This window comes from Oreochromis niloticus, linkage group LG16 (assembly GCF_001858045.2).
Source record: "Oreochromis niloticus isolate F11D_XX linkage group LG16, O_niloticus_UMD_NMBU, whole genome shotgun sequence".
Taxonomy (NCBI): Eukaryota; Metazoa; Chordata; class Actinopteri; order Cichliformes; family Cichlidae; genus Oreochromis; species Oreochromis niloticus.
In genome coordinates, this window is record NC_031987.2 from 14,447,102 (window position 1) to 14,461,722 (window position 14,621).

General features: G+C 41.7%; 1 protein-coding gene across 3 annotated transcripts in view; it reads left to right on the plus strand.

Moving 5' to 3' along the window:
• The window catches only part of myo10l3 (myosin X, like 3), a 57,026-nt gene that overhangs the window by 8,803 nt on the left and 33,602 nt on the right, over positions 1–14,621 (plus strand). For all 3 annotated transcript variants that reach the window (XM_025903893.1, XM_025903894.1, XM_025903895.1), the window contains exon 2: positions 4,955–5,053. In XM_025903893.1, coding sequence (XP_025759678.1) covers positions 4,955–5,053 — 99 coding nt within the window. The remainder of the gene's footprint in view (positions 1–4,954; positions 5,054–14,621) is intronic.

The following is a 14,621-nucleotide window of genomic DNA, read 5'->3' on the forward strand; positions in this document are numbered from 1 at the left end:
TATGATGGGAAAGAAACTGCAGTTAAGCGTGGGCCTTGCTGTTTGTAGGATATACAGCAGACGTACAGTGGTTTATCCTACTGGAAAGTCTTCTGCTCAAAAACCCAGAGGGAGCTTTGCCCAGTTTCCTCCTCCAGCTGCCTTAGTCCTACTTATTAATCTCACCAGCTACTTGGAAGACTCCCACTCATCCCACTCACCCGATGTTCAGGAGATACCATTACAACTCCTGAATTTGGCTGCGCTTGGCTACAAAGTGATGCGCTGGTTTTAAAAAATATATATTTTAATAGTTATAAACATATGTGTTTCAGCTGATATCCTAGAAAACCACCCACTCGTCCAAATATGTTTACTTTTAGTTCTGAAAGGAAAAAAAATAGTTAGTTTCAATGATTCCAACAGAAATAATGATGATATTTTAGCTAATAACACATTTTCTGTTGAACACTTATTGCACTTGTTTCTGTGAAAGTGCACAGCGTTAGCATGCAAGTACCAATTTGGTGCTTGACCTTATTAAATGCTACAGATCCAGTCAATGCTCTGGACTGCACATCTGTCTGCACAGTGGCAGTGACGCAACCTTGTGACTCTGTTTGTTATGCTAATGCAGTCTTAATCTCTGAGGTCTAAATGCAGTGCTACACTTCTATCCATAAAAATGATGGAGAGAAATCTAAATGAGATTAATCGAGAGCTCGAGTTTTGTGTTGATTTTAAACAAGCATGATTGCAAACCAGATTGTTATTAGAATTAATCACCACATTAATTCTTTGAAAGTTGAAGTGGAAAAGGGAGAACGGAAACATATTCCTTTCAGTCGAATATGTTGCTGCTGCACATGTTCCACTGCTAACTTTATCCTCCTCCACATGTGAGCACAACAACAACTGATATGCTTGTCAGGATTCCAGCTGGAGGTTCTCAGGCATCGGTCCTACCTGCAGGGCAGCCGTTCATTCACCACTCCCCAAAACCACTTTATGATCCAAGAAAGTAGCTTATCATAACTAATTGTTCAGCCGTCCAAGTCGGGCTGAGTTAATTAGCTTTCTCTTGTTCTCTCTGATAGGATCACCTGATACATGCCAGACGGCAGAGAAAGAGCCGTGGCACCTTGTACTGTGTATGACCTTAAATATTTAAGGGACATTCATTAGCAAATCCTTGAGCTGGATGTCTTTATACAAGCTGCTGAAACTTAAGCCTCCAACTCCAGGATCACATCATTCAGCCTGAGTGGTCTCTGTGTCAAAAGGCATGATGGGAGGTTGGCGTGCAGCCTGTTTTGGTGGAGTCAGATTACTATTGTCAGCTGGTTCTGCCTCAGCAGTGCTACACATGCTGAGTGACATGCAACATTAAGAATTTGAAATTAGTTTGAGCCGGAGATATCATGGCAGCGTTTCTGCTTTGCTTTTTAATGGCGCTAATAAAACATCTGGCTACCAGAAGCGGAGAAGCGCCGCTAACCGACTCTTCGCAATTAATCCCACTTGCAACTGGGCTTCATCATCAAATGCACACTGTACTTTCCCATGATTACTAATAAAGATATGACTCTGTTTGTCTAGCTCGGAATGGGAAGCTGTGCTGCAGGAGGTAACCCAGGTCTGTGGGATTTAACACGAGCCACTACCCGTGCCCCTTTGTGTCCCAGCTGGTCTTTGTTTGGGATATTTCCGCCTGGTTAACTGCTGAGGCCTCAGTCAGAGGTGATTGTCTTTGTCCTGACTTAGTGACAGAGCTCCTAAAGATGGAGAGGACGAGGGGGAGGAGTTTTGTTTAGACCATCTGTTGCTGCTTCTTAGACAATTCATCTTGACTTCATACCCTACGGCTTGAGACTCGCATACAAAAATGCAGACGAGTGTCCAGTAGTGCCAAAGTATATCACATGCAGCCCTATTTATTTAAGTTTGCATATTTTTAATATAATTCTGGTGGCTTATATTTGGCTCCTCACGTCACATAATAAGACATTTTTGGAAGCTAAAGTAGTTCAAACAAGTTAACGTCTACTAGGGGTAACCCCAGTCTCTCCTTTCTGAACTGAGCTTTTTCTGGTTGTGCATTAGAAGTTAGCAAGAGGGATTTCTGCCTATACAGCTTACTAGGGTTACCCTTGGAAGAACCCAGAACTTATTTAAATGATCGTCAAACCACATGTTTACTGATATAAACCGAGATGTCAAAGCTGGTCATCAGATGTCATCTTTATGGGGGAAAGAGTTAAGTTTGCAAGTTGGAACTATTATAAATGGTGCAGGTGTTAGCTTTATTATTAAGTCAACTTCCTTTATGATTAGTTTTATTTTTTGTTTATAGTACATAAACAAAACAGCTATGCAGTAGCGTAGAGCAGTATCCTGTTGGGTTGTTTTTTTGCCCACCTTTGATTATAGTGTCTGGGAGAGATTTATCCAGAGTGTGAGTCACTCTTCACAGATGCTGGTGCAGCAGGCTGAGCTGTTATTAGCATCTTTATGGGCCACTTTGTCACTGATGCTTGGTTTACCATATACAGTCACATTTTTTATGTGAATTCCTAATTGCTTTTAATCTAAAAAACTACGTGTAGCTGGTATGCAGTGGGTCTTTGTTCATGTGAGTGGAAAAACCTCTGAGACTGACTCAGCTGCTGAGCCACTCAAAACTTTCCTTCACTTTTTGCAGTACTGAAATTTCTTTATTGAGGCAATACTGGAGTGGGTGTGGAAATTTGCCATCTCATGATCCATCACAGTCCTCTCCTTGTCACGGCTTGCCCCCTGTCTTATTCTGCTGTACATCTCATGTCATCTGTTTGTTACAAAATACTTTCGGCTCTTTTGTCAGCCTTACTGTTAATGTCAAGTCGTGACACGAGAGAAGGAAAAACCCCTATAAGATGACGAGAACTAGCAATATTCTGCTGAATTCCGGTTATGTAACTGAGGCTGATCTTCTTGAAATCTATAGAGCAAACACTTGTAATCCCAGCACCTGAGCAAACTCACGTGAATCAGCTTTTCCCTGAACAGGCCAGGCATGCCAGGCTGGTACCGGGCAGAAACTGGTGTGAAAGTCACCGGTCGTCTCTGTTAATGGGTGGCCACGTGTTGCAGGATACCTCTGTTATATTTCTGTCCTGATGTTTCTGTTTGTCTGCCTCTTTATTCCACACAATAGGAGGCAGGGCATTAAGAGCTGCTCGCACCCTTCCTCTTTCCCTTCTCTCTTCCCCTCTGCCTCCTCCTCCTAATTTACACGACCCTCTTTTGTCCCACTCACTCCTGTCCCCCGTGGTTTGAGAGCTACATTTAGATGTGCTCCATTAGCTGACTGAAAGAAAAAAATCTGCGATGATGGAAGTGTTTCTTTTATTTAAACTGACTTGCTTTGTCTAAGAAAGAGGCCTGAATCAAAAAATAAAGAAAACATCAGCAATCAGTCATCACATAAGCTGCTGAGGGACTTCATTTATTAGATTTTTTTAGCGTCTCCTTGTCTCAGCTTGTAAATGGAGAGTGGATAAAACAAAAGCATGTTGGTCTTGTGGCAAACACATCTGTGCTTCGTGGATGAAAGTGTGCGCACACGTGGCAGCCTGTCGTTAATAGTTAATGAGGATTGATGTCTGGAAGTGGTGACCTTGTCTAAGGTTTCTTAGTGGAATCCATGCATATTGATCTCTTCACTTTGATCCTCTGTTGGTCACACACTTTATTTGCTGATGCTCATTGCTTCTCTGGCCCCCCCACCGGTGGCACTTGTGATGATTAACCGTGTTCAGCTGTTTAAAGACAAGCTTATTACAAGAGGTTGTAACTTTTTGGGTCAAATTTTGTTAAAATCCACATCAACTAAAATGCTAAATGAGGAATTTTCTTTGAGATCGAGGACGTTTTTCATACTGCTTTGCAAAACTGCAAGTTTCAATTTGAGATTTTGGCTTTAATGAAACAATTAAGATTTTAATTACACAGAAAGTTGCTGGATTATTGTAAGCAATCAGACATGAAGGTGGTACCATCTGTCTTTCTGCAAAACTACATACTCCCGTTTACTATTAGACAAATGTGTATTTAGTCATGCAAAAAGATTTTTACTTTTTATTCCACAGGGTCAGACAGGCGACTGTTTGTTTTCATTTAGTACAGTCATTCAAACAAAGCCAAATCTATAAATGTATCCGCCGGTGCTAAAGTGGCAAATGCTGTAAGGAAATGACAGTTTGCCTGAGCAATCAGCCTCAGATTCCTGTTATTGCTCCTGGTTACTCACATGCTAACAAACATGTCTGGGAAGGTCAGTGACTCCGTATGGATATGCAAACACTGGAAACCGGGCCGCTGGGATCAGATATTAGTGTCTGTCTGGAATAGGCATCTGATAATGGCTAGAAGTGTGCTGCGATTTGCCCGACTGAAATATAGAAAACAAAGGAAGGATGATGGACATTTGAATCGATTGATATGCTAAAGTGGTAAATGCTCATTTGGGGTCATAGTCTCTTCCTTTATAGAGGAGACCAGGCATACTGAAAGCATTTTTGACAGTGTGTATGACTGAGTGGTGTTTTTACTCTCTGGCACGCCCTCATCATGCAGATCTGGTGAACAACTTCTTCTCTTCTAATCATAGTTTAATAAGAGACTAACTGTGCCCATCCAATCTCGGTGAAGCAGTGGCTACAGTATGTGGCACATAATGGTAAGCAATTTTGAGGGGGAAAAATGGAAAAAGACAGAGAGAAGAAAAGCAGAGAGGATAATTCTTACTTTTAGAGAAATTCTCTGCTCTTGGCTTCTAAAAACCTGTGCGTGTGGGGGGTGGGGGGTCGATCTTTGTCTTCCTTTGTTTCTGGTAATATGAACAAATGTTTAAGACCTTTGTGTAAAGCGCATGACTCCAATACAAGCCCAGTGTCCAGATGTTAAGGTTGTTGTGCTGGCTATTGTGTTGCAGGGGGCCCGTGTGTGGCTGAGACACAAAGAGCAGCTCCGCCCCTCTACTGTCAGCTCTTGTGATGATTCAACCCTCATCCTCACCACCGACTATGGGAAGGTAAGAAGACGTTCTTTTTCACTAGTCTTGTCCCTGATTCGCCACCTTGGCAGTATATCTGGAACATGAAGCTTTTATCGTTGGGTTAAGGATTCAGACTCTGTGTTTGCAAGTTTACGCTTAAACCAACATTATTCCCTTTTAAAATGAACAAAGCAAAGGCGCTGAGGCGCTCAGAGAGTATTTAAGTGTCCGTAACTGATTGTGTCCATTTAAAATCTCACCTTGGTTTCTGTTAACGCGTCCAGGGTCGTATAAAGTAAAAGGGGGAGGTTTCCCATTGTGTGTATGTGGGAGACCTAATTGTTTGCACATATGTGTTTCATCTGAGGGCTCTGCAGCGGCATCAACACCTTTTGTAATAAAGTAAGAATGACAGGAATGGAGTCCAGCAATTCACTGGCCTCAGCTTATCTGTTTGGCAGTGCTTGGTGGTCTTTGTGTCTGGAGGAAATCCTGTTACAGAGGCAGAGAGAGAAACAGACACAGGGAAGCAGAGACACACACACACACAGAGGTGGAAGGTCAAAAATAATTTCTCATTCAAATCTTTGTGAGTCAAAAACTGTAGATCAAAAGAAAGCTGTTTTATCTTGTGGGATATATCTGTACTTATATGCGCTTTGCCTTCAGAGGAGTCCTTCTAAAAAACTGATTTATAAAGTAGAGTGTAGGTCGCTAAATTGTAAGGAAGCTGAATTTTTTCATGCTTGTGCATTAACTGGTTAAAGGAGTACTTGCCTTTTTGTCACTGAGACTTTGTGAAGCTCTGGATCCACTGTTTTTATCTAAAAGAGTGCCCCTTTATACATTGATGTTGTTAACTTTCACACTGTTATTAATATTGTGGCCACACAAAACCACTATTGGCAGTCCTGTACTGGTTGCTTAGGGCTTATGACAGTTAGCCATGGTATTCAATGGCATCCACCATAATTGCAAACCATTTCGAGCTGTTGGCTGTAGGTCATTTTTACATTACATTCAACATTAGAGCCACACTAGTCTATAACACAACAGCAGCTATACAAAGGGTGCAGCAACAACATATGTAAGTTCACTGTTCATCAGTTCTCTCTCATGATCCTCTATCATACCTTCCAAGCTGCATTCATAGCTTTGGGATTTGGCATCCCCATCTCCCTTTTCACATGGAGACTGGAGTTTCAGACCAGTCTGTTAGGTTACCTGTTCACTTTCTAACAACATCATCAAGTCTGCAAGTGACATAATGGTGGTTGGCCCAGACAGGTGCAACATGACTCAGTTCACAAGGACAAAGCATGGCACCTTGGTGCAGTAATAACAGTCTGACCTTGAACACAAAGAAGAGCATTGAGCTAATAGTGGATCTAAGAAAACAGAAGCTTATTACTAGAAGCTTCGACTGCACTCCCATCCATATAAATGGTCTGGAGGTGGAACAGATGTCTGCTTTCAAGTAAACTCTATGGATTATGGAATTAAGTACTGGGCCAGTTTTTGGTGTTTGTAGTCTAATTGCGACAGAACTCTGAATTCGAATATGATGTTGTTGCAGAATTCAACTGTGGCCACAAGTCAGTTTGTGAAATTTCTTCCTTCATATATATTCCACAATCAACTGTAAGTGGTGTTGTTAGCAAGTGCTGGGGAACCATAGTACCTCAGCTACAAGGTGGTTACCACATAAAATTATAGAGCTGAGTGCTGAGGTGCTCTGCTGAGTCAACTGCAGAGATCCAGACCACATCCTCAGTATGAAAAACGTGCGCAGGGAGCTTCATGGCATTGGTTTCAATGGCTGAGCAGCTCCTATGGGTGTAGTGTTTAGGTGGCCTTGTACTTGTCCATAAATTGTATCTGTGAGTTCAGGACTTTTAATTGACTCTCAGAGAGAGCCTGGAACAAACAAATCAGGTGACTTTAGTTGACTGCAGCTAAGACCTGCATCTGCTAACCACCCAATAGAAATGTCCCATGAAATAATGCGATCAAGTTGACAAAAAAAATTGTAAAGAAACAAGAAACAGCAGAAACTTGTAGAAGGATTATTGTCTGTTATCATCATGACTGTATCAAAGATATAGTTGAGAAAGAGTAAAGAACAGTGGAGGACTAGCAGCTGCGTGTTGGTTCTCGTTTAGTCTACATGCATTGAACTTGATATCCTGCTCAGGTTTATTACATCTATGTCACACAGTGTGGTTTCCACAGAGTGCTGGCGCCTTAGATCCTAGTGAACGTTCATTGCCAACGACTCTACCACAACCACTGACTTTTTTCCATTCTGCCATTCAGGAAGCAATAGAGGCAACTAAACACTTTAGTTTCTTCAGTGCTGATATTTTTTGACCTCAGACAGTGAACCATAAATGCACAATCAATAATCTGTGTATATATATAAAAATTTCCCTCTTTATTTCCCATCATCAGAACATGCCAGGCTGATTGAAACTTGTATACGTGGCCCATTTACTCATCCTCGGGTCATCGTAGCATCTTCTGCGGTGTTTCTGTGGTCTGTGGAAGGGATGCAACCAACCATGCGCTGTCCAAAGGGCAGGGATGACTCTGGGTAATGGAATATGACTGGAGAATGAAGTGGACTGCTACTCCCAAAATATTCCACCACCCTCAGTGGGAGTTAAAAAAACATAGCATTAGGTTGATGTGGTGCTCCATTTTTTTTTTTTTTGACTGCCAGTAGGACCACTGCATTGATGGTGGCCTGAAGCTGGTCTCATATGATCTCGACATGTGAGCAGTGGATGCTGCTTATCAAGCCAGGCACATGTGTCTCTCCTCTGTTTCCAAAGCTGTCACAGAAATGCCAGGAATGTAAGACTGGGAAACAGACTGTCTCCACCGTCTCAGGATTCCTAGCTGACCTGATGTCATCCCCCGTTCCTGGATGACGTACAGTATCTTCTGAGGCACTTACTGATCTAGTCTTTGTCTCTTATTTAATTAAGCTTCTCTATCAAGCCCAGGGTATTGTGTCTGTGTATATGTGTTGTCTGCCAGCCTGCCTGTGTCTGTTTCCTACCATATCAGAGGGTGTTTGTTAAATGTATTGTGGCAGCATTTTCCACTCGGGGGGTGGGATATACCATTATCCATTGCTCCCTGCCTGAAAGCCCAGCTTATCTCCATAGAGCAACACCGGAGTTTCTTTACCCACACGGCCTGGGCTTTAACAGGCTGACCTGGCTCCTGTCATATTAGCCATCATATCAGCATTCATCACTTCCATAGTCCTGGCCGGACGGGTAAAATACAGCAGAGTAAATGTCTTTGTGTGTTTGAGTGCATGGATCCATCTGTGTGTCCGTGTGTGTGTTTGTGGCCAGATGGCACAAGCTGGATTAACGGTGTGTGAGTTATCCCCAGAGGAGTCTACATGTAAAGAAAAGCAGAAAGAGGATCGGCCACCTGAGCCGAATACCTGCTGCTGGGCTGTCATTGTTGTCCCACTTGACCAGTGTTAGTCTACGACCACCACTGAATCGTTTTACACATACAGTACAAAATGCATGTGGCTTGTGGCTTGACTAACTGAGAAAATCGATGGCATTTTTATTAATAAGAAGTGAATACAGTTGCTTTTTGAAGGCCTCAGTTAATGGTGACTGGTCTTAAGATGGCTACCTAATAAACTAGCCTCTGTCCCGAGTTGATTGTACACTAAAAGCCTTTTTCATGACATTAAGAATTTAACTCGAGCGAAAAACCTATTCTTATCCAGTGTGAATCCTGAAGTTGTCCAGAGCCTGTAGACATGCTGTCTGCAGTTTTAAATGGGTCATTGATGGCCCTTCAGCCTTTTCTGGATAATTAGTCAATGGAGCTATTATGTGAGCCTTTATGTGAGTGATGCACATTCACGAGTAAGCTGGAAGAAATAACACAAACATTACTGTTAGCATCTGTTTGTGTGATAAATAAAATAGTTTTTGAGGATTTGGATTTGCATGGATACTTTGCCTGATTTTTTGAGCTGTAAAAAATCTCTCTCTGTTATTTCTTTTCATATTTTCACCAAGCCTCACCCCCCACCCCCTTCACCGCCTCTCTTCTCTTGGGTCTGGGCGGGATCCCCCTGCAGCAGATGGATTCACTGTAAGACAGAGGGACTCAGACAGAGTTTAAAAAAAGGGGGAAAGGGAAACAGAGAGAGGCAAAACAGCAACAAACAAGACTGTGTTTGTATCCAGAAGCTTGTGATTTTGTGTCTGTCCATGTGCCCCATTAAAGGCCTGAATACAGCTGACATTAAAGCATAAGTGCTGTGAGCCACAGAGCCTGACTCCACCTATATGTGAATATTAAGTAGAGTTGCTTGGACAAAGCGCAGCAGCAGGGTGTGGTTTCAAGGAAGAGGAAACAAAAGGGAAGAGCAATACAGCTGCAAAACAACTTTAAAACTCAGTTATTTGCTGTTGCTTCCTTTTAGTCTGTGTAATTTTTGTATCATTTTAATTTATCTTAAAATAAATTTCTCTCTAAGGATGAAAACCCCCCAAAACAATCTGCCAGTTATTTATTTCTTGAAATCATCTGCTGTAGCCTATCCCAGCCACCCCAGAGCGAAAGCCAGGGTACACCTGGACACCATGAATGTGACTATCCATTGATTTTCTTTTTATATAATCATTTTTATTTTATTTGTAATGTATTGTTTTATCAAGAAAGCAGGGATAGAGTGCAGGAGGAATGACATGGAGGAAATGGCCTGGGGCCAACTTCAGTCCGGGCCCCCTGGACTGACGTTTCAGGACACGGGTCATCTGTTCAACCCAATGAGTTTGATTTTATTCATATACTTTTATTTGTATTTCATGCTCACATTATGCCAAATTTTTGTGGGCTTGCAAGACACAAAAAGTACAGCCGCAGTGGTCAAACTTTTCATTAAATTTCTTTCATGTTCGTTATTTTACAGCTTGGCCTTCAACAAAATAATCTTCCTTCTCTGCTCAGCCTACCAAATTTCTTGCAAAAGTGCAACTCACTTTTTTATGAGTCAACAGAAATGGAGGACATTTTGCAGACAATTATGTAATATCATGTCTTCAATTGATGGGAAACAAAACAAAATGAGCCTGATTGTCTATCTGAGGCTTATGGCAGTGTTCCTGAATGCAGCTACCCACATACAGAAGTTATCTTGTTTAATTTATATGTCATGTAAGGCTCAACAGTGTAGCTGTTCTGTGTAATGCAATAAAATCATAATGTATGTTGATGCATTATGTCTTTATCGCTATCTTGAGATATTAACAGGTCGTTTAACCTTACAGGGAGTGCAGAATTATTAGGCAAGTTGTATTTTTGAGGAATAATTTTATTATTGAACAACAACCATGTTCTCAATGAACCCAAAAAACTCATTAATATCAAAGCTGAATGTTTTTGGAAGTAGTTTTTAGTTTGTTTTTAGTTTTAGCTATTTTAGGGGGATATCTGTGTGTGCAGGTGACTATTACTGTGCATAATTATTAGGCAACTTAACAAAAAACAAATATATACCCATTTCAATTATTTATTTTTACCAGTGAAACCAATATAACATCTCCACATTCACAAATATACATTTCTGACATTCAAAAAGAAAACAAAAACAAATCAGCGACCAATATAGCCACCTTTCTTTGCAAGGACACTCAAAAGCCTGCCATCCATGGATTCTGTCAGTGTTTTGATCTGTTCACCATCAACATTGTGTGCAGCAGCAACCACAGCCTCCCAGACACTGTTCAGAGAGGTGTACTGTTTTCCCTCCTTGTAAATCTCACATTTGATGATGGACCACAGGTTCTCAATGGGGTTCAGATCAGGTGAACAAGGAGGCCATGTCATTAGTTTTTCTTCTTTTATACCCTTTCTTGCCAGCCACGCTGTGGAGTACTTGGACGCGTGTGATGGAGCATTGTCCTGCATGAAAATCATGTTTTTCTTGAAGGATGCAGACTTCTTCCTGTACCACTGCTTGAAGAAGGTGTCTTCCAGAAACTGGCAGTAGGACTGGGAGTTGAGCTTGACTCCATCCTCAACCCGAAAAGGCCCCACAAGCTCATCTTTGATGATACCAGCCCAAACCAGTACTCCACCTCCACCTTGCTGGCGTCTGAGTCGGACTGGAGCTCTCTGCCCTTTACCAATCCAGCCACGGGCCCATCCATCTGGCCCATCAAGACTCACTCTCATTTCATCAGTCCATAAAACCTTAGAAAAATCAGTCTTGAGATATTTCTTGGCCCAGTCTTGACGTTTCAGCTTGTGTGTCTTGTTCAGTGGTGGTCGTCTTTCAGTCTTTCTTACCTTGGCCGTGTCTCTGAGTATTGCACACCTTGTGCTTTTGGGCACTCCAGTGATGTTGCAGCTCTGAAATATGGCCAAACTGGTGGCAAGTGGCATCTTGGCAGCTGCACGCTTGACTTTTCTCAGTTCATGGGCAGTTATTTTGCGCCTTGGTTTTTCCACACGCTTCTTGCGACCCTGTTGACTATTTTGAATGAAACGCTTGATTGTTCGATGATCACGCTTCAGAAGCTTTGCAATTTTAAGACTGCTGCATCCCTCTGCAAGATATCTCACTATTTTTGACTTTTCTGAGCCTGTCAAGTCCTTCTTTTGACCCATTTTGCCAAAGGAAAGGAAGTTGCCTAATAATTATGCACACCTGATATAGGGTGTTGATGTCATTAGACCACACCCCTTCTCATTACAGAGATGCACATCACCTAATATGCTTAATTGGTAGTAGGCTTTCGAGCCTATACAGCTTGGAGTAAGACAACATGCATGAAGAGGATGATGTGGACAAAATACTCATTTGCCTAATAATTCTGCACTCCCTGTATACGTGGGGTATCAGATTGATTTGTCACAAAGTAACCTGCTCAAGGAAGTGAATGACACTTTTTTCAAACAAAATAAAGATTTTTTTACTCATTAGTGTTGGCATGACTGCAAAATGTTAGTCTATATCAAAGCATTTGATATTTTGGGAGTGGGGGATAGCTCTTTATTTTAAAAGCACAGTGTCACAAAGACAGGAAAGTAGGGAGAGATGGACTCAAACCCAGGCCCCTGCAGCTTTTTGGCACATGTGTTATGGGAGGTTCCCATCCCATATCTCCAGTAAATTCTCCAGAGTAATGATGATTTATGCAAACTGGAGATATTACTCCAGTTTGCATAAAACAGAGTTACAACTTTAGGTTCAAGGAAACCCAAAACACCTGCATATGCAGAACACACATGACCTGTAGAGTTATGTGTCCGCACTGAATCTTAAATCTGTTAAATTTTCAAAAATTATGTAAAATATGTCTGTTCACTGGGTTGTGTAGGACATTAGGTTAAATTAAGAGAGAAACTAAACGAAACATGGAGTGGTTAGCACTGTCGTCTCATAGCAAGAAGGTCCTGGATTCAAGTCCCCGCCCTACATGAAGCCTGCATGCCTCCCCTTTGTCCTCGTGGGCCTTCCCCGAGGACTTCGGCCTCCTCCTGCATCCCAAAGACATGCATGTTAGGTTAATAGGTGATTCTAAATTGGAAGTAGGTCTGGATATGAGTGTGAATAGCTGTTCTATCTCTTTGTGTGTTAGCCATGTGATAGCCTGACGACCCAACCAGGGTGTACCCTGCATATAATCATCATATAAATGAACACCGGGGCTTTTTGCTTTTTGCATTTTCTGCTTTGCGTGCTGCTCGTGTGTCCAGCATCATAGCTCTCTTGTGCATACACCAGCCTCCATTTGTAGAAGATCAATTTGCACCGCAGACAGCTTTGCTAATCAATCATGTCGTTGTAAGTGGCATGAAATAGTTTCCATCATTACACCACTCCAATCATTAACAGCGGTGACGCTGCCCCCTCTGTGGAACAGGCGTTGTGATAATTGTCTCAGGGATGTCTCATCTGAAAGGTTATGACTTAAAAATGTTAAATGGACAAATTTAACAATAAATTCAAGCTGTGATTTAATTTGGTTTTGTTGAAAGGAGGAAAATAGAAATAGCAAACAAGCCAATGCGTCTCAGGTGTCTTTCATCTTTTCCCCAAGAGGAACTCGTGCAGTCGATAAATCATTTGAAAGCAAATTAATAATGATAAATATTGATGAGCTGTGGCTATTAGGAGAAAGTTCAAACTTCTCTCATAGGAAAGCAACCAACAATGAAACCAAGACCACAGTGGGGCAAAACAGAGGAATGTGAAGCCTTTTGATGCCAAAAACATCAGCTCAGTTTGCCCCTGGGCATCTCTGATGTTTCAGGGAGGAAAAAGTCCCTGCAGCTTGCTCTGTGAAATCTGAGCTCCAAGTTATTTAAAGAAGACCAGAAACAAGGTGATAATGTGACACGGAGACAAACACCCACTATATGTCCCGACATACACAAAAATGCCAACAGGTAAAGTATCTCCCCGTGTTACACTCTGCTCCCAGCTGCATTGAACTTGCATTTGGTGAATGCTAACATGAGCAGTCAGTGTTATTGTAGATATCTGCGGTTTGTCATCAGTGTCAACAGAAACGCTTTTCAAACCACGTTTTTGTTTGGCCGTCTCAGTAATTATCTTAAAAAGAAAAAGAAACCAAAGAAATCCATCAGAGCCTGGGTGTTTAAAAATGGCATCAGTTCCTTTAAGTGACTGGTGTAAATGCTAATGCTGACTGTGGATGTATTCAAAGTGAAAAGCCTGTCTGATTTATTAGTCACTCAGGCCCTATAGTGAATCTGCACCAATTTGCCAGAGAGGGTGGGGTTAAAGCCAAATGTTGAAGGACATCTGGCAGCAAATCTGCAAACTTCTGCTCGCTGAATGACATCATTGCACAAACTGCTTTTTCTCAAAGGTCTTTACTCATTTATAAACGTTAATACCACAGAAACATTGATGATTACATTGTTGTTGTGATTTTATCTCAGCATACACCCATTCTGTTATTTTTCGAAAGCTGAAAAGTACGAGGCTACTCAGTGAGAGTTGTGTTACTTACTATAAACGGCCTCGTCGACATTTTTTTAAAAGATTTACTAACTGCACATGTGATTATTTAAGATAGTCAGACTCTAACGTATGCCAACCCGGAAAGGGCTTTACAAAATAAGACACGCTTGAAAATGCAGGTCATATGCTTTATCTTCATGCAGCTGACTTTTATAAGGGTATAATGTGCACTCACTGGCCAATTTATTAAGGACAGCTGCTCAGTAATGCAAATATCTAATCGACTAATCCAGTGGCTGCAGGTCGGTGCATCTGCTCATGTTGACATGGTCAAGACGACCTGCTGAAGTTAGAAACAAGCATCTGAATTAGGAGGAAAGCTGATTTAAGTGACTTTCAATGTGGAATTGATGCTGGTGTCAGATGGGATTTTCATACACAACAATCTCAGGGGTTTACAGAGAGTGTTCTTGTTCTGCTTTGAGCTGACGGGAAGGCAACAGGAACTCAAATAACCACTTTTACAATCAATGTATGAACAAGACCATGTATGAGTGCACAACACATCAAACCTTAAAACAGAGGGGCTACTCCAGATGCCATCTACAAGAACAAAAA